Source organism: Lichenostomus cassidix, unplaced genomic scaffold (genome assembly GCF_008360975.1).
Source record: "Lichenostomus cassidix isolate B80296 unplaced genomic scaffold, HeHo_3.0 HiC_scaffold_34, whole genome shotgun sequence".
Classification (NCBI taxonomy): Eukaryota; Metazoa; Chordata; class Aves; order Passeriformes; family Meliphagidae; genus Lichenostomus; species Lichenostomus cassidix.
The window spans coordinates 80,250-99,801 of record NW_028147431.1 but is presented as its reverse complement, the minus strand read 5'-3'; the positions used below and the strand labels follow the sequence as shown (position 1 = coordinate 99,801).

General features: G+C 51.7%; 1 protein-coding gene and 2 long non-coding RNA genes across 3 annotated transcripts; all 3 read left to right on the top strand.

The window, feature by feature from the left end:
* The first annotated feature begins 5,378 nt into the window (after nt 1-5,378).
* On the top strand, nt 5,379-17,526 carry VAMP2 (vesicle associated membrane protein 2). Its single transcript, XM_085045099.1, has 5 exons — nt 5,379-5,451; nt 8,435-8,558; nt 12,220-12,378; nt 15,003-15,054; nt 17,345-17,526. The coding sequence occupies exons 1-5, from the start codon at nt 5,396-5,398 to the stop codon at nt 17,359-17,361; spliced, it is 408 nt and encodes a 135-aa protein (XP_084901225.1). The 5' UTR covers nt 5,379-5,395; the 3' UTR covers nt 17,362-17,526.
* Nucleotides 9,986-10,995, top strand: LOC146423029 (uncharacterized). Its single transcript, XR_014847646.1, has 3 exons — nt 9,986-10,353; nt 10,735-10,783; nt 10,958-10,995. It is a non-coding gene; the product is annotated as an uncharacterized LOC146423029 (long non-coding RNA).
* Nucleotides 17,527-18,480: 954 nt separating the features above from the next.
* Nucleotides 18,481-19,239, top strand: LOC146423027 (uncharacterized). The gene is made up of 2 exons (XR_014847645.1): nt 18,481-18,599; nt 18,706-19,239. It is a non-coding gene; the product is annotated as an uncharacterized LOC146423027 (long non-coding RNA).
* The last annotated feature ends 313 nt before the right edge of the window (nt 19,240-19,552 follow it).

The window sequence follows — 19,552 nt, the reverse complement described above, 5'->3', positions numbered from 1 at the left end:
TGAGACTCACCTGAGACTCACCTGAGACTCACCTGAGACTCACCTGAGACTCACCTGGAATCACCCCAAAAATCCCTGAACCTCTGAGACCCCAAAATCCCCAAAAACTACCCCAAAAAACACCCTGAAATCTCTGAAAAAAACCCAAAATCCCCTAAAATCTGCCCCAAAATCCCCCGTCCTGACACCTGAGACTCACCTGAGACTCACCTGGAATCACCCCAAAAATCCCTGAACTTCTGAGACCCCAAAATCCCCAAAAACTACCCCAAAAAACACCCTGAAATCCCTGGAAAAAAACCCAAAATCCCCTAAAATGTGCCCAAAATCCGCCGTCCTGACACCTGAGACTCACCTGAGACTCACCTGAGACTCACCTGGAATCACCCCAAAAATCCCTGAACCTCTGAGACCCCAAAATCCCCAAAAACTACCCCAAAAAACACCCTGAAATCTCTGAAAAAAACCCAAAATCCCCTAAAATCTGCCCCAAAATCCCCCGTCCTGACACCTGAGACTCACCTGAGACTCACCTGGAATCACCCCAAAAATCCCTGAACTTCTGAGACCCCAAAATCCCCAAAAACTACCCCAAAAAACACCCTGAAATCCCTGGAAAAAAACCCAAAATCCCCTAAAATCTGCCCAAAATCCCCCATCCTGACACCTGAGACTCACCTGAGACTCACCTGGAATCACCCCAAAAATGCCTGAACCTCTGAGACCCCAAAATCCCCAAAAACCACCATAAAAACCCCCAAAATCCCCTAAAATCTGCCCAAAACCAGCCCTGGGTCAGGGGTCACTCCAGGAGGGTCCTGCTGCCCGGCTACTGTCCATCCTGACCCCAAAATATCCCAAAATCACCCCAAAATTATCCTAAATTCATCCCCAAAATGGCTGATCTCTGAGACCCCCAAAAATCCCCCAAAAACCACCTTAAAATACCCCAAAATTCACTAAAACCACCTCAAAATCCCTCAAAAACAACCATAAATCCCTGACCCCCAAAATCCCTCAAAATACCCCAAAATTACTGAAAACTACCCCAAAGTCACCTCCAAATTACCCCAAAATACCCAAAATTACCCTAAAATGCCCCAAAATACCTGAAATCCCTGAAAAATCCTTAAATTTGCCGCAAAATCCCTGAAAAATGCCCCAAAAACCACCCCGAAATCCCCGAAAAAAACCCAAAATCCCAAAAAAAACCCCAAAAATCCCACAAAAAACCCCAAAAATCCCAGAAAAAAACCCCAAAAATCCATTAAAAATCCCCAAAAATCCCTAAAAAATCCCTAAAAAATCCCAGAAAAAAACCCCAAAAAATCCATTAAAAATCCCTAAAAATCCCTAAAAAATCCATAAAAATCCCCCAAAATCCCAGAAAAAAATACCTAAAAAAACCCCAAAAAATCCCTAAAAAATCCCAGAAAAAAACCCCAAAAAAACCCCAAAAAATCCATTAAAAATCCCCAAAAATCCCTAAAAAATCCCAGAAAAAAACCCCAAAAATCCATTAAAAATCCCAAAAAATCCAAAAAAATCCCTAAAAAATCCCAGAAAAAAAACCCCCAAAAATCCCCAAAAATCCATTAAAAAATCCCCAAAAATCCATTAAAAATCCACAAAAAATCTCTAAAAAATCCCAGAAAAAACCCCCAAAAAATCCCTAAAAATCCCCAAAAAACCCCCAAATTCCCCCAAAAAATCCCAAAAGACCCTCCCAAAATCGCCCAAATTCCCCAAACCACCCCAAAATCGCCAAAATCCCCCAAAAATCCCTCAAAAAACCCCAAAATCTGCTAAACCACCCCAAAATCCCCCAAAATTACCCCAAAATCCCCCCAGGACCCCAAACTGCCTCCTGAGATCCCCAAAATCCCCTAAAACCACCCCAAAATCTCCAAAATACCTCAAAATCGCCCCAAATTCCCCAAAACCACCCCAAAATCCCCAAAATCCCCCCAAAATCCCTCAAAACCCCAAAACCTGCCCAAAATCCCCCAAACCACCCCCAAAATCGCCAAAATACCCTAAAAATTGCCCCAAAAATCCCTCGAAAACCCCAAACCTGCCAAAACACCCCAAAATCCCCCAAAACTACCCCAAAATCCCCCCAGGACCCCCAAACTGCCCCTGAGATCCCCAAACCCTAAACCATCCCCAAAATCGCCAAAATACCCCAAAATCGCCCCCAAATTCTCCAAAACCACCCCAAACTGCCAAAATACCCCAAAATTGCCCCCAAAACCACCCCAAAATCCCCCCAGAACCCCCAAACTGCCTCCTGAGATCCCCAAAATCCCCCAAAACCACCCAAAAATCGCCAAAATACCCCAAAATTGCCCCAAAACCACCCCAAAAATCCCTCAAAAAACCCCAAAATCTGCTAAAACCACCCCAAAATCCCTGAAAAACACCCCAAAAATCCCCCCAGGACCCCCAAACTGCCTCCTGAGATCCCCCAAATCCCCTAAAACCACCCCAAAATCGCCCCAAAATTGCCCCAAAATACCCCAAAACCACCCCAAAATTGCCCCAAATCCACTGCCAGCTCCCCTCCCCCACCATTTGGGGTCTCCCCTCCCCCATAATTTTGGGGTTTCCCTATTTTATTTTGGGGTTTTTCTCTCCCCTCCCCCATTTTTGGGGTTTTTCCTGCCCCTCCCCCCATTTTTGGGGTTTTTTTCTCCCCTCCCCCATTTTAGGGTCTCTCCCCTCCCCCATTTTTGGGGGTCTCTCTGCCCCTCCCCCATTATTTGGGGTTTTCCCGCCCCTCCCCCAATAAAGTTGTTGTGTTTTTGGTTTTTGTGTCTCTGAGTGTCCTTGGGGGGGGAGGGGCTGAGACCCTATAGAGACCCCAAAGATCCTGTAGACCCTATAGAGACCCATAGATCCCATAGAGACTCCATAGAGACCCATAGAGACCCCATAGACACCCCAAAGAGACCCTATAGGTCCTATAGATCCCATAGAGATCCATAGAAACCCCAAAGACCCCATAGAGACCCCATAGATCCTATAGAAACCCACAGAGACCCAGAGATCCCATAGAGACCCCACAGAAACCCCATAGATCCTATAGAGACCCTATAGAGACCCATAGATCCACCTGCCCCATAGAAACCCCATAGAGACCCTATAGAGCCCATAGAGACCCCACAGAGCCCCATAGAGACCCCATAAAGACACATGGAGACACATAGAGACCCCATAGATCCCATAGAGACCCCATAGATCCCATAGAGACCCCATAGATACCCCATAGAGAACTATAGAGACCCATAGATCCTACAGAAACCCATAGAGACCCCATAGAGATCATAGAGACCCCATAGACCCCACAGAAACCCTATAGATCCCATAGAGATCCCTAGAGACCCATAGAAACCCCAAAGACCCCATAGATCCTATAGAAACCCCATAGAGACCCCATAGATCCCATAGAGCCCCCACAGAAACCCTATAGAGACCCATAGAGACCCATAGACCCCACAGAGACCCCATAGATCCTATAGAGACCCCAAAGAGAGCCCATAGAGACCCCAGAGAGACCCATAGAAACCCCAAAGACCCCATAGAAACCCCAAAGACCCCATAGAAACCCCAAAGACCCCATAGAGACCCTATAGATCCTATAGAAACCCCATAGACACTCATAGAGACCCTATAGATTCTACAGAGAGCCATAGAGACCCCATAGATCCCCATAGACCCCACAGAGATCCCATAGAGACCATAGAAATCCCAAAGACCCTACAGAGCCCTTCTGCCCCATAGAGCCCTCCTGCCCCATAGATTCCCCCATGCCCTACAGAACCCCCTGCCCCACAGATTCCCCCATCTCCCACTGTCCCCCCACAACACCCCCTGTGCCCCATAGATCCTATAGATCCCTTCTGCCCTATAGAACCTCCTGCCCCATAAACCTTCCCACCCCATAGACCCCCCTGTGCCCCATAGATTCCCCATAGATCCTATAGATCCATCATCCCCTATAGCTCCTCCCACCCCATGCACCTGCTCTGCCCCACAGCGCCCCCTGCGCCCCACAGATCTCCTTGCTCCCCATAACCCCACCACCCCATAGACCCCCCTGTGCCCCATAGATCCCCCTACCCCATAGACCCCCCAGGCCCTATAGACCCCATAGACCCTTCTGTGCCCCATAGCTCCTCCCACCCAATGCACCTGCTGAGCCCCACAGTGCCCCCTGTGCCCCATAGACCCCATAGACCCTCCTGCCCTATAGATCCCATAGACCCTCCTGCCCTATAGATCCCCTGTGCCCCATAAACCTTCCCACCCCATAAACTCCCCATAGATCCCGCATCGATCCCCTATAGCTCCTCCCACCCCAATGCACCTGCCGAGCCCCACAGCGCCCCCTGCGCCCCATAGATCCTATAGACCCTCCTGCCCTATAGACCTTCTGTGCCCCATAAACCTTCCAGACCCATAGACCCCATAGATTCCCCATAGATCCTATAGATCCTTCATCCCCTATAGCTCCTCCCACCCCATACACCTGCTGAGCCCCACAGCGCCCCCTGTGCCCCATAGATCCTATAGACCCCATAGACCCCTCCTTGCCCTATAGAACCTCCTGCCCCATAGATCCCCCATACCCCATAAACCTTCCCACCCCATAGACCCCATAGATTCCCCATAGATCCATCATCCCCTATAGCTCCTCCCACCTCACTACACCTGCCGAGCCCCACAGTGCCCCCTGTGCCCCATAGACCCCATAGATCCCCCTGTGCCCCATAGCCCCCATAGACCCTCCTGCCCTATAGACCCTCCTGCCCTATAGATCCCATAGAGCCCTCCTGCCCCATAGATTCCCCATAGATCCTATAGATCCCATAGATCCCCTATAGCTCCTCCCACCCCAATGCACCTGCCGAGCCCCACAGCGCCCCCTGTGCCCCATAGACCCCATAGATCCCTCCTGCCCTATAGAGCCCCCTGCGCCCCATAGATCCCTCCTGCCCTATAGACCCCCCGTACCCCATAGATTCCCCATACACCCTATAGATCCCCCATAGACCCTCCCTGCCCTATAGCTTCTCCCACCCCATACACCTGCTGAGCCCCACAGCGCCCCCTGTGCCCCATAGATCCCTCCATGCCCTATAGACCCTCCTGTGCCCCATAGACCCTCCTGCCCCATAGACCCCCCTGTGCCCTATAGATCCCCCACAGACCCTCCCTGCCCTATAGCTCCTCCCACCCCCTACACCTGCCGCGCCCCACATCTCCCCCTAACCCCCCAGACCCTCCCGCGCCCCACATCTCCCCCCAACCCCCCCGATCCCAAACCCTCCCCCCCATCCCCATCCCCTCCCCCCTCCCCTCCCCTCCCCTCCCCTCCCCCCAGGGTTCCCGGATGCTTCGCGCCGCCCCCGCCGCCATCTTCGGCCGCACCGACCGCTGCTCCGCGATGTGAGTGGGGGCGACACCCCAGGACCCCGGCACCCCCGCCCCTCCCCCACCCCGCCCGGGACCCCCAGCCCCGCCCATCCCCCCGCCCCGCGCTGGGAGTGGGGAGGGGAAACCCCAAACCCCCGCCCCCTCCCCACCCGTTCCGGGACCCCATCCCCCGCATCGCCCATCCCCACCATCCCCCGAGACCCCAGGACCCCGGGATCGCCCCTCCCCCCGCCCTCCCCCACCCCGCGGCTATTTTTAGCATCCGACGCAGAGCGGGGGGGGAGGGGAGAGGGTGGGGGAGGGGTGGGAAAAAAATCCTCTCCCGGCGCCCCTCCCCCACCCCCGGGAGGGACAGCCCCTCCCCCACCCCGCGGGGGGGCTGCGGGGGGAGGGGCGGCCTGGGGGGGGGGAGGGGCTTGGAGCTCGTGACCCCCCCGGGGTCACCGAGGGGACGTTGGGGACATCCTGGGGGTCACCGGGGTGGTCTGGGCGTCGCTTTGGGGACCCTTGGGGTCGCTTTGGGGACATTGGGGACACTCGTGGGTCACTCTGGGGACACCCTGTGGTCATTCTGGGGACCCTCAAGGGTCACTCTGGAGACATTGGGGACATCCTGGGGGTCACCACGATGGGCTGGGGGTCACTCTGGGGACATTGGGGACACCCATGGGTCACTCTGGGGACATTGGGGACACCCTGGGGTCATTCTGGGGACCCTCAAGGGTCACTCTGGGGACATTGGGGACATCCTGTGGGTCACCACGATGGGCTGGGGGTCACTTCAGGGACCCTTGGGGTCGCTTTGGGGACATTGGGGACATCCTGGGGGTCACCAGGGTGGGCTGGGGGTCACTTTGGGGACCCCGAAGGGTCATTTGATGGATGCTGGGGACACCCTGGGGGTCACTGAGGGGACGTTGGGGACACCCTGGGGGTCACTCGGACGTTGGGGACACCCAAGGGTCACTTTGGGGACACCCTGGTGTCACTTTAGGGATGTTGGGGACACTCTGGGGGTCACTGAGGGGACATTGGGGACACCTGGGGGACACTCTGGTCATGTTGGGGACACTCTGGGGGTCACCAGGATGGTGTTGGGGTCACTCTGGGGGTGTTGGGGACACTCTGGAGGTCACCAGGATGGTGTTGGGGTCACTCTGGGGACATTGGGGACACTCTGGAGGTCACCAGGGTGGTCTGGGGGTCACTCAGACACTGGGGACACCCCATTGGTCACTTTGGGGACATCGGGGACACTCTGGGCATCACCAGGGTGGTCTGGGGGTCACTGAGGGGACCATTGGGGACGTCCTGGGGGACACTTTGGGGACACTGGGGACACCCATGGGTCACTCTGGGGATCCCCAAGGGTCACTCTGGGGACATTGGGGACACCCTGGGGGTCACCAGGGTGGTCTGGGGGTCACTTTGGGGACCCTTGGGGTCACTCTGGGGACATTGAGGACACCCCAGTGGTCACCAGGATGGCTTTGGGGTCACTTGGGTCCTGGGGACACCCCTGGGGTCACCTTGGGGATGGTGGGGACATCCTAGTGGTCACTCTGGGGACATTGGGGACACCCTGGGGGTCATCGGGGTGCTCTCGCGGTCACTTTGGGGACTCCCAAGGGTCACTTTATGAATATTGGGGACACCCAGGGGTCACTTTGGGGACACCTCGGCCATCCCTGAGGGTCACTCAGCCATCGGGGACACCCTGGGGGTCACCTGCATGGTCTTGGGGTCACTTTGGGGATGTTGAGGCCACACTGGGGACCCTCGAGGGTCACTCTACAGATGCTGGGGACACCCTGGGGGTCACCAGGATGGTCTTGGGGTCACTCTGGGGACACTGGGGACACCCTGGGGGTCACCTGGGTGGTCTTGGGGTCACTCTGGGGATGTTGGGGACACCCTGGTGAGGTCACTCGGACATTAGGGACACCCATGGGTCACTCTGGGGACACTCTGGGGTCACTCAGGGGACATTGGGGACACCCCGGGGGTCACTTTAGGGGGTGTTGGGGACCCTCAGAGATCACTGAAGGGACGTTGGGGACACCTGGAGGTCACTCAGGCATTGGGGATACCCTGGTGGTCACTCTGGGGACATTGGGGACACCCTAGTGGTCACCAGGGTGGTCTGGGGGTCACTTGGACATTTGGGACACCCTGGGGGTCACTCTGGGGACATTGGGGACACCTCAGTGGTCATTCTGGGGACATTGGTGACACCCTAGTTGTCATCAGGGTGGTCTTGGGGTCACTCTGGGGACATTGGGGACACCCTAAGGTCCATTCTTGGGACACCTTGGACACCCTAAGGGTCACTGAGTGGACATTTGGACACCCTAAGGGTCACTCTGGGGACATTGGGGACACCCTAAGGTCCATTCTTGGGACACCTTGGACACCCTAAGGGTCACTGAGTGGACATTTGGACATTCTAAGGGTCACTCTGGGGACACTGGGGACACCTTGGGGTCACTCTGGGGTCACTTTGGGGACATTGGGGACACCCTGGGGGTCACTCAGTGGACATCAGGACCCCTCGGGTGTCCCCAGGTCACTCCGGTGTCACTCTGTGGTCACTCTGTGGTCACTCTGTGGGTCACTCTGTGGTCACTCTGGTGTCACTCTGGGTCACTCTGTGGTCACTCCAGTGTCACTCTGTGGTCACTCTGTGGTCACTCCAGTGTCTGTGGTCACTCTGTGGTCACTCCGGTGTCACTTTGTGGTCACTCGGGTGTCCCTGTGGGTCACTCTGTGGTCACTCTGGTGTCACTCTGGTCACTCGGGTGTCCCTGGGTCATTCTGTGGTCACTCTGTGGTCACTCTGGTGTCACTCTGTGGTCACTCCAGTGTCACTCTGTGGTCACTCTGTGGGTCACTCTGTGGGTCACTCCGTGGTCACTCTGGTGTCCCTGTGGGTCACTCCGGTGTCACCCCGGTGTCACCCGGGCGCTGTCCCCGCTGACCTTTGACCCCCCGGCAGGTCGGCGCCCTCGGCCCCCGCCGCCCCTCCCCCCGCCGGGGGTGAAGGGGGAGGACCTCCCGCCCCTCCCCCCAACCTGACCAGCAACAGGAGGCTGCAGCAGACCCAGGCCCAAGTGGATGAGGTGGGGGAGGGGCCAGCGGGGTGGACATTGGGGTGGGGGAGGGGTCGGGGGGGTGTGGTCAGTGGGATGGGTGTGGGGAGGGTCAGTGGGGTGTGGTCAGGTGGTCGGGGGGTGTGGTCAGATGGTGTGGTCAGTGAAACGGGGAGGGGTCAGTGAAATGCGGTGTGGTCAGTGGGGTGTGGTCAGTTGGGTGGGGAGGGTCAGTTGGGTGTGGTCAGTGGGATGTGGTCTGTGAGGGTGCGGTCAGTGGGATGGGGTGTGGTCAGTGAAATGGGGTGTGGTCAGTGGGGTGTGGTCAGTTGGATAGGGGTGTGGTCAGTTGGGTGGGGGAGGGTCTGAACTGGGGAGGGGTCAATTGGGGTGTGGTCAGCAGGGTGTGGTCATGTGGGGGTGTGGTCAGTGTGGTTGGGTGTGGTCAGTGAAATGGGGAGGGGTCAGTGGGATGTGGTCTGTGAGGGTGTGGTCAGTGGGATGGGAGTGGTCAGTGGGGTGTGGTCAGTTGGGGTGTGGTCAGTGAGATGTGGTCAGTTGGGGTGTGGTCAGTGGGATGGGGAGGGGTCAATGAGGGTGTGGTCAGTGGGATGTGGTCGGTTTGGATGGGGAGGGTGTGGTCAGTAGTGAGTGTGGTCAATAGGGTGGGGAGGGGTCAGTTGGGTGTGGTCAGTTGGGTGGGGAAGGGTCAGTGGGATGGGGAGGGGCTGAAATGGGGTGTGGTCAGCGTGGTTTGGTGTGGTCAGTAGGGTGTGGTCAGTGAGATGGGGAGGGGTCAGTGGGGTGTGGCCAGTTGGGTGTGGTCAGTGTGGTTGGGAAGGGTCAGTGGGGTGGGGGAGGGGCTGAAATGGGGTGTGGTCAGTGGGGTATGGTCAACAGGGTGGGGTCAGTGGGATGGGAGTGGTCAGTGGGGTGTGGTCAGTGGAATGGGGTGTGGTCAGTGGGGTGTGGTCAGCAGGATGTGGTCAGTGGGGTGGGGAGAGGTCAGTGAGGGAAGGGTCAGTGAAATGGGTAGGGATCAGTGGGGTGTGGTCAGCAGGGTGTGGTCAGTGGGATGGGGTGGGTGTGGTCAGTGGGGTGTGGTCAGTATAGTGTGGTCAGTAGGATGAAGAGGGGTCAGTGGGGAGTGGTCAGTTGAGTGGTGGTGTGGTCATCTAAGGCGTGGTCACTGGGTGTGGCCAAAGGGAGGGGTCAGGGGGTGTGGTCAGTTCTGGGTGTGGTCACCGTGGGTGTGGCCAAGGGGGAAAATTGGGTCATTCGTGACCTTTGACTCCTGGAGTTGCCAAGGCTTGGCGTGGTCACTCCATGGGTGTGGTCATTCTATGGCTGTGGTCATTCCATGGGTGTGGTCACTTCATGGGCGTGGCCAAAGTGTGTCAATCTGTCTTTTCCTGATCTCTGACCACTGATCCCACCTGTAACCAGGCGTGGGTGTGGTCACTCCATGGCTGTGGTCACTTCATGGGTGTGGTCACTCCATGGGTGTGGTCACTCCATGGGTGTGGTCACTCCATGGGTGTGGTCACTTCATGGGTGTGGTCACTCCATGGCTGTGGTCACTCCATGGGTGTGGTCACTCTTTGGCTGTGGCCAAAGGGCTCCATGTGGCCATTTTGGACTCCTGAGTGCTGTGGTCACTCTGAGCCCCTCTGGCCACTGACCCCTGACTATGACCAGGCCTTGCTGTGGTCACTCCATGGGTGTGGTCACTTCTGGGTGTGGCCAAAGTGCCTCAATCCATCCATCCCTGACCCTCCAGCCACTGACCACTGACCACTGACCACAAGTAGTGGACATCATGTGGGTGAACGTGGTCACTCCATGGCTGTGGTCACTTCTGGGTGTGGCCAAAGCACCTCAATCCATCCATCCCTGACCCTCTCCGGCCACTGACCACTGACTCCCAACTGTAACCAGACCTGGGAGTGGTCACTTCATGGGCATGGTCACTCTATGGGTGTGGTCACTTCATGGGTGTGGCCAACAGGTCATTATGGCCATTTTTGACCCCTAAGTGCTGTGGTCACTCTGAGTTCCCTCTGACCACTGACTGACCACACGTTGGTGTGGTCACTCCATGGCTGTGGTCACTTCTGGGTGTGGCCAAAGCACCTCAATCCATCCATCCCTGACCCTCCAGCCACTGACCACTGACCACTGACCAGAGGTAGTGGACATCATGCAGGTGATAATTTTCTGGGTGTGGTCACTCTATGGGTGTGGTCACTCTATGGGTGTGGCCAAAGTGCCTCAATCCATCCATCCCTGACCCACTGACCACTGACCACAGGTAGTGGACATCATGCGGGTGATAATTTTCTGGGTGTGGTCACTCTATGGGTGTGGTCACTCTATGGCTGTGGTCACTCTATGGCTGTGGTCACTCTATGGGTGTGGTCACTCCATAGCCATGTCCAATCACCTCAATCCATCCATCCCTGACCCTCCGGCCACTGACCACTCCCCGCTGACCTCTGACCCCCCAGGTAGTGGACATCATGCGGGTGAACGTGGTCACTCTATGGCTGTGGTCACTCTATGGCTGTGGTCACTCTATGGGTGTGGTCACTCCATGGGTGTGGTCACTTCATAGCCATGTCCAAATCACCTCAATCCATCCACCCCTGACCCTCCGGCCACTGACCACATCCTGCTGACCACAGGTAGTGGACATCATGCGGGTGATAATTTTCTGGGTGTGGTCACTCTATGGGTGTGGTCAAAGGGTCTCAATAGAGCCATTACTGACCACTGAGGCTGTGGTCACTCTGAGCCCCTCTGGCCACTGACCTTTAACCCCTGACTGTCACCAGGCCTGGGAGTGGTCACTCTGTGGGCGTGGTCACTCTGTGGGTGTGGTCACTCTGTGGGTGTGGCCAACGGGTCATATGGCCATTTTTGACCCCTAAGTGCTGCGGTCACTCTGACCACTGACTGACCACACCTTGCTGTGGTCACTTCACGGCTGTGGTCACTTCATAGTTGCATCCAAATCACCTCAATCCATCCATCCCTGACCTCTGACCCTCCGGCCACTGCCCACAGGTAGTGGACATCATGTGGGTCAACGTGGTCATTTTCTGGGTGTGGTCACTCTATGGGAGTGGCCACCTAATGGGCGTGGCCAAAGCACCTCCATCCATCCATCCCTGACTCTCTGGCCACTGTCCACAGGTAGTGGACATCATGTGGGTGAACATGGTCACTCCATGGCTGTGGTCACTCTGTGGCTGTGGTCACTCCATGGCCATGGTCACTCCGTAGCCATATCCAATCACCTCAGTCCATCCATCCCTGACCCTCCGGCCACTGACCACTCCCCGCTGACCTCTGACCCCCCAGGTAGTGGACATCATGCAGGTGAACGTGGACACTCCATGGCTGTGGTCACTCTATGGCTGTGGTCACACTGGCTGTGGTCACTCTGTAGCCATATCCAATCACCTCAATCCATCTATCCCTAACTCTCCAGCCATTGACCACTGACCACTCCCCGCTGACCACAGGTAGTGGACATCATGCAGGTGGTAATTTTCTGGGTGTGGTCACTCTATGGCTGTGGTCACTCTATGGCTGTGGTCACTCCATAGCCATATCCAATCACCTCAATCCATCCATCCCTGACCCTCTCCGGCCACTGACCACTCCTGGCTGACCTCTGACCCCGCAGGTAGTGGACATCATGCGGGTGAACGTGGACAAAGTGCTGGAGAGAGACCAGAAGCTGTCCGAGCTGGACGACCGGGCGGACGCGCTGCAGGCTGGAGCCTCGCAGTTCGAGACCAGCGCCGCCAAGCTGAAGCGCAAGTACTGGTGGAAGAACCTCAAGGTACGGAAAAACCCCAAAATCGCCTGAAATTACCCCAAAATCAACCTAGAATAGCAAAAAACCCGATTAAAATAGCCTTAAAATCGCCCTAAATAGCCTTAAAATGGACCAAAATAGCACCAAAATTGCCCTAAATAGCCCCAAATAGCCCCAAGCTGAAGTTGAAGTACTGGTGGAAGAACCTCAAGGTACGGAAAAACCCCAAAATCGTGTGAAATTGACCCAAAAATATCCCCAAAATAGCTTAAAATGGCAAAAAACCCGATTAAAATAGCTATAAAATAGCCCTAAAATGGACAAAAATGACCCAAAAATTGCCCTAAATAGCCCCAAATAGCCCCAAGCTGAAGCGCAAGTTCTGGTGGAAGAACCTCAAGGTACGGAAAAACCCCAAAATCGCCCGAAATTGACCCAAAATGACCTCGAAATGGCAAAAAACCCGATTAAAATAGCCTTAAAATCGCCCTAAATAGCCTTAAAATGGACCAAAATAGCACCAAAATTGCCCTAAATAGCCTCAAATAGCCCCAAGGTGAAGTGCAAGTTCTGGTGGAAGAACCTCAAGGTACGGAAAAACCCCAAAATCGCCCGAAATTGACCCAAAATTACCTCAAAATGGCAAAAAACCTGATTAAAATAGCCCTAAAATGGACCAAAATAGCCCTAAAATGGACAAAAATGACCCAAAAATTGCCCTAAATAGCCCCAAATAGCCCCAAGGTGAAGTGCAAGTACTGGTGGAAGAACCTCAAGGTATGGAAAAACCCCAAAATCGCCCGAAATTGACCCAAAATCAACCTAGAATAGCAAAAAACCTGATTAAAATAGCCTTAAAATCGCCCTAAATAGCCCTAAAATGGACCAAAATGACCCCAAAATAACTCTAAATGGCCCCAGATTACCCCAAGCTGAAGCACAAGTTCTGATGGAAGAACCTCAAGGTACGGAAAAACCCCAAAATCGCCTGAAATTGACCCAAAAATATCCCCAAAATAGCTTAAAATGGCAAAAAACCCGATTAAAATAGCCCTAAAATGGGCCAAAATAGCACCAAAATTGCCCTAAATAGCCCCAAATAGCCCCAAGCTGAAGTGCAAGTTCAGGTGGAAGAACCTCAAAGTACAGGAGAGACCCAAAATTACCTGAAATTGACCCAAAATTATCCCAAAATAGCTAAAAATGGCAAAAAACCCAATTATAATTGACCTAAAATAGCCCAAAAAAAGCACTTAAATAAGCCTAAATAGCACCAAAATAGCCCCAAATAGCCCCAAGCTGAAGTGCAAGTTCTGGTGGAAGAACCTCAAGGTACTGAAAAACCCCAAAATCGCCTGAAATTGACCCAAAATCAACCCAAAATAGCAAAAAACCCGATTAAAATAGCCGTAAAATAACCCTAAATAGCCCTAAAATGCACCAAAATGACCCAAAAATAACTCTAAATGGCCCCAAATAACCCCAAGCTGAAGTTCAAGTACTGGTGGAAGAACCTCAAGGTACGGAAAAACCCCAAAATCACCTGAAATTCACCCAAAATTATCCCCAAAATGACCTAAAAATGGCAAAAAACCCGATTAAAATTGACCTTAAATGGACCAAAATAGCCCTAAAATGGACAAAAATGACCCAAAAATTGCCCTAAATAGCCCCAAATAGCCCCAAGGTGAAGTGCAAGTTCTGGTGGAAGAACCTCAAGGTACAGAAAAACCCCAAAATCGCCTGAAATTGACCCAAAATAGCCCTAAAATGGTCTGAAATAGCAAAAAAATAGCCCAAAATGACTCCAAAACAGCTCGAAATAGCCCCAAAATGGCCCTAAAAAGCCGCAAAATGACCCCAAAACAGCCGAAAATGGCCCTAAAAAGCACCAAAATGATCCCAAAACGACCCTAAAAAGCCCCAAAATGACCCCAAAACAGCCCAAAATGGCCCTAAAAAGCACCAAAATGACCCCAAAATGACCCTAAAAAGCCCCAAAATGGCCCTAAAAAGCCCCAAAATGACCCCAAAATGACCCTAAAAAGCCCCAAAATGGCCCTAAAAAGCCCCAAAATGACCCCAAAATGACCCTAAAAAGCCCCAAAATGACCCTAAAAAGCCCCAAAATGACCCCAAAATGACCCTAAAAAGCCCCAAAATGGCCCTAAAAAGCCCCAAAATGACCCCAAAATGACCCCAAAATGACCCTAAAAAGCCCCAAAATGACCCTAAAAAGCCCCAAAATGACCCCAAAATGGCCCTAAAAAGCCCCAAAATGACCCTAAAAAGCCCCAAAATGACCCCAAAATGACCCTAAAAAGCCCCAAAATGGCCCTAAAAAGCCCCAAAATGACCCCAAAATGACCCCAAAATGACCCAAAATAGCCCCAAAATGGTTCTAAAAAGCCCCAAAATAGCCCCAAAATGGCCCTAAAAAGCCCCAAAAAGGCCCTAAAAAGCCCCAAAATTGCCCCAAAATGGCCCTAAAAAGCCCCAAAATGACCCTAAAATGACCCCAAAATGACCCTAAAAAGCCCCAAAATGACCCCAAAACGGCCCTAAAAAGCCCCAAAATGGCCCTAAAAAGCACCAAAATTTCCCCAAAAACCCCCAAAATGCCCCAAAAACCCCCAAATTTCCCGCAGATGATGATCATCCTGGGAGTGATCTGCGCCATCGTCCTCATCATCATCATCGGTGAGCAATTAACGCTAACGAGGGAGGCGTTATGCAAATGAGGGGGTGGGGCATGCAAATGAGGGGGTGGGGCATGCAAATTATAGCGGGATATGCAAATTAGTGTTTGCATATTCAAATTAGGGATTGCATATGCAAATTGAGAGAGGTGAGCAAGCTAATTGAGGAAAGCAGGGATTGGCTATGCAAATGAGGTCCTGGGATATGCAAATTAGGGATTGCATATGCAAATTGAGATAAGCGAAGAAGTTAATCGGGGAAAGCAGGGTGGGATATGCAAATGAGGGGCGAGAATATGCAAATGAGGGGCGAAAATATGCAAATGAGGGGCGGGAATACGCAAATCGGGGAGGAAAAGACCGGAGTTGGGTGGCATGCAAATGAGGGGGTGGGGATATGCAAATTAGGGATTATAAATGCAAATTGAGAAGTGAAAAAGCTAATTGAGGAACGCAGGTTGGGATATGCAAATGAGGAATTTTATATGCAAATTGAGGGAGATAAAAGTCATAATTGCGGCAAGGTGGGATGAGCAAATGAGGGGCGGGAATATGCAAATGAGGGGCGGGAATATGCAAATCGGGGAGGAAAACGAGAGGTGTTGGGTGAGCATGCAAATGAGGGGTGGGATATGCAAATTAGTCATTAAATAGGCAAATTGAGAGGAGTAAAAAAGCCCAATGAGGAAAGCACGGTGGGATATGCAAATTAGGAATTACGTATGCAAATTGAGACGTGAAAAAGCTAATTGAGAAAAGCAAGGTGGGCTATGCAAATGAGGGGCTGGGATGCGGAAATACGTGTCCAGGATATGCAAATGAGCACACGGGATATGCAAATGAGAGGCTGGATATGCAAATGAGGGGCCGGGATATGCAAATGAGCACCCGGAATATGCAAATGAGCACACAGGATATTCAAATGAGGGGCTGGGATATGCAAATGAGCATCCAGGATATGCAAATTGGGGTGGAGAAAGGAGAAGTTGAGGGAGCAGGGCGGGGATATGCAAATGAGGGTTTGCATATGCAAATGAGGAATTATATATGCAAATTAAGAGAGGTGAAAAAGCTAATTGAAGCAAGCAGGGCGGGCTATGCAAATGAGGTACATGTATGCAAATTAGGCGTCGAATATGCAAATTAGAGAGGCAGGAAAACACCCTAGTTGAAGCCTGCAGGGTGGGATATGCAAATGAGGGGCGGGGTATGCAAATTAGGGAAAGTGTAAGCAAGATGAGTGAAGCGAAAGTCACTAATTAAGGAATGCGGGGTGTATGCAAATGAGTGGCGGGATATGCAAATTAGGAGAGCCATATGCAAATTGAGAGAGGGCAAAACTAATTTCGGACTGTAGGGTGGGTATGCAAATTAGGTGATGAATATGCAAATTAGAGAGGCAGAAAAACACCCTAATTGAGGACTGCAGGGTGGGATATGCAAATGAGGAAATACAGCTAATTGAGTGGGTGGGGTATGCAAATTAGCAACCAGACAGATATGCAAATGTGGGTTCTTGGTATGCAAATTAAGGGTCCGGTATATGCAAATGAGGGCTGTGAGATATGCAAATGAAGGGCCAGGGTATGCAAAGCAGCTAAATGAGGAGCGTGGGATATGCAAATCAGACTTTGGATATGCAAATGAGGGGTGCGGGATGCAAATGAGGTTGAGGCATAGAATAGAAATATGCTAATTAGTGGGTGGGGCATGCAAATTAGGGTAAGGGGATACATTGGGAGCATGCAAATGAGGGCTGGTTATGTAAATTAGGGTGGGGCTGTGGGCGTGGCTATGCAAATCAAGCGGAAGGGAGTGTCGATTGCATGTAAATCAGATGCAAATTAGAAGATTAGATATGCAAAAAGCACGCAAATGAGTGGGGATGGGCCAGACGATTATATGCAAATGAGGACTGGTTATGTAAATGAGGGCGGGGCTGTGGGCGTGGCTATGCAAATCAACCGGAAGTGTAAACTGTATGTAAAATGCATGCAAATTACATGCAAATTAGAGCAGTGTGCAGCTCAGTTGCATGCAAATGAGGGAGGTGATGGGATGCTAATTATATGCAAATTAGGGTGGGGATGGAACGTTAATTATATGCAAATTAGGGTGATGATAGATTGTCGATTATATGCAAATAAGGGTGGGAATGAAATGCAAATTATATGCAAATGAGGGTGGGCTGGAATGCTAATTATATGCAAATGAGGGTGGGCTGGCATGCTAACTCTATGCAAATGAGGGGGCGTGGCCAGGCTCTGACCACGCCCCCTTTCCCTCCCCAGTCTATTTCAGCACCTAACGCCGCCAAGCCCCGCCCACCCGCCAGGCCACGCCCACCTCCGGCCCCGCCCCCTCCTCCGGCTCCTCCCCCCCAGCGCCGCGGGGGCGTGGCCAGGCCAGGCCCCGCCCCCTTCCCCCAAGCCACGCCCCCTCAGGGACAAACCCCGCCCCAAATCCCCTCCCCCACCCCGGCCACGCCCACCCCAATTCAAAAATAACCCCAAAAAATCCCCAAAAATTCCCCAAATTCCCCAAATTATTCCCAAAAATTCCCCAAATTCCCTCAAAATTCCCCCAAATTTCCCCAAAGTTCTCCCGAAATTTCCCCAAAATTCCTCCAAAATTCCCTAAAATTTCCCCAAAGTTCTCCAGAATTTCCTCCAATTTTCCCCAAAATTGTCCTAAAATTCCCCCAAAATTTCCTCAAAATTTCCCCAAAATTTCCCTAAAATTCTCCGAAATTTCCCCGAAAATTTTCCTAAAATTTCCCTAAAATTCTCCAAAATTTCCCCGAAAATTTTCCTAAAATTTCCTAAAAATTCCTCCAAATTTCCGTAAAATTTCCTCCGAATTTCCCCGAAATTCCCCAAAATTTCCTCAAAATTTCCCCCAAAATCCCCAAATTCCCCTAAAATCCAAAGAATTTCCCCCCAAAATTCCCCAAAATCTCCCAAATTTTGCCCCAAAATCCGGGAGAACCCCAAAAACTGGAGGGAATTTGGGGTCTCCCTGCTGCCCCTCCCCCACCCCAAAATTTTGGGATTTGACCCCAAAAAATGGAGGAATTTGAGGATTTGATCCCAAAAAAAATGGAGGATTTGGGGGATAAAACCCAAAAAATGGAGGATTTTGAGGATTTGACCCCAAAAAATGGTGGATTTTGGGGTTTTCCTGCTGAAAATGGGGAGAATTTTGGGGTTTTCCCCTAAAAAATGGTGGATTTTGGGATCTTCTCCCCAAAAGTGGTGGAATTAGGGGTTTTCTCCCCAAAAAAATAGAGAATTTTGGGGATTCGTCTCCAAAAATGGGGAATTTGACCCCAAAAATGGAGGATTTTGGGATAAAACCCAAAAAAAATGGTGGATTTTGGGGATTTGACCCCAAAAAATGGTGGATTTTGGGGATTCGTCTCCAAAAATGGGGAATTTGACCCCAAAATGAGGATGATTTTGGGGTTTTTCTGCTGAAAATGGAGGATTTTGGGGTTTTGACCCCAAAAAATGGAGGATTTTGGGGTTTTTCTGGGAGAATTTTGGGGTCTTTTCCCCAAAAATGGAGACTTTTGGGGTTTTCTTTCCCAAAAACGGAGGATTTGGGGGTTTTTTTCCCAAAAAAATGGAGGATTTTGGGGTCTTTCGTGGAGAATTTTGGGTTTTGACCCCAAAAATGGAGGATTTTGGGCTCTTTTCCTACAAAGTGGAGGATTTTGGGGTTTTTTTCTCAAAAGATGGAGAATTTTAGGGTTTTTTTCCCAAAAAATGAAGGATTTTGGGGATTCCTCATCCAAAAATGAAAGATTTTGGGATTTTTTTTCCCTAAAAATGGAAAATTTGGGGATTTTTCTTGAATAATTTTGGGATCTTCACTGCAAAAAATGAAGTATTTTGGGATTTCCCCCTAAAAATGGAAAATTTTGGGATTTTTCCTGGATAATTTTGGGATTTTCACCCCTAAAAATGCAAAATTTGGGGATTTTTCCTGGATAATTTTGGGATTTTCACCCCCAAAAAAAGGAGAATTTTGGGATTTTCACCCCCAAAAAATGAAGGATTTTGGGATTTTCCCCCCAAATTGAGCACAACCGCCCCTCCCCCCAACCCCCCCAAAATTTTAGGGCCAATTTTTGGGGATTCCCCAAAACCCCAAATTCCGCTCTTTTCCCCCCAAAAAAATAAAACATTCCAGCCCCTCCCCCCCCCAAAGAGGGACACAATTTTGGGGTGCAGAGGGTGGGGGAGGGGCAGCACAGGAGGGGGGGGAGGGGCGACCCCAAAACTTCCCCCCAAATTCACTGCCGAGCCCAAAAATTTGGGGGAAAAACCCAAAAAAAAAAAAAAAAAATTGGGGGGAAAAAAACCCCAAAATCGGGGGACCTAAAAATGGGGGGAGAAACCCAAAAATTGGGGAGGAAATCCCTAAAATTTGGGGAAAATCCCAAAAATAGGGGGGAAAATCCCTAAAATTTGGGGGAAAATCCCTAAAATTTGGGC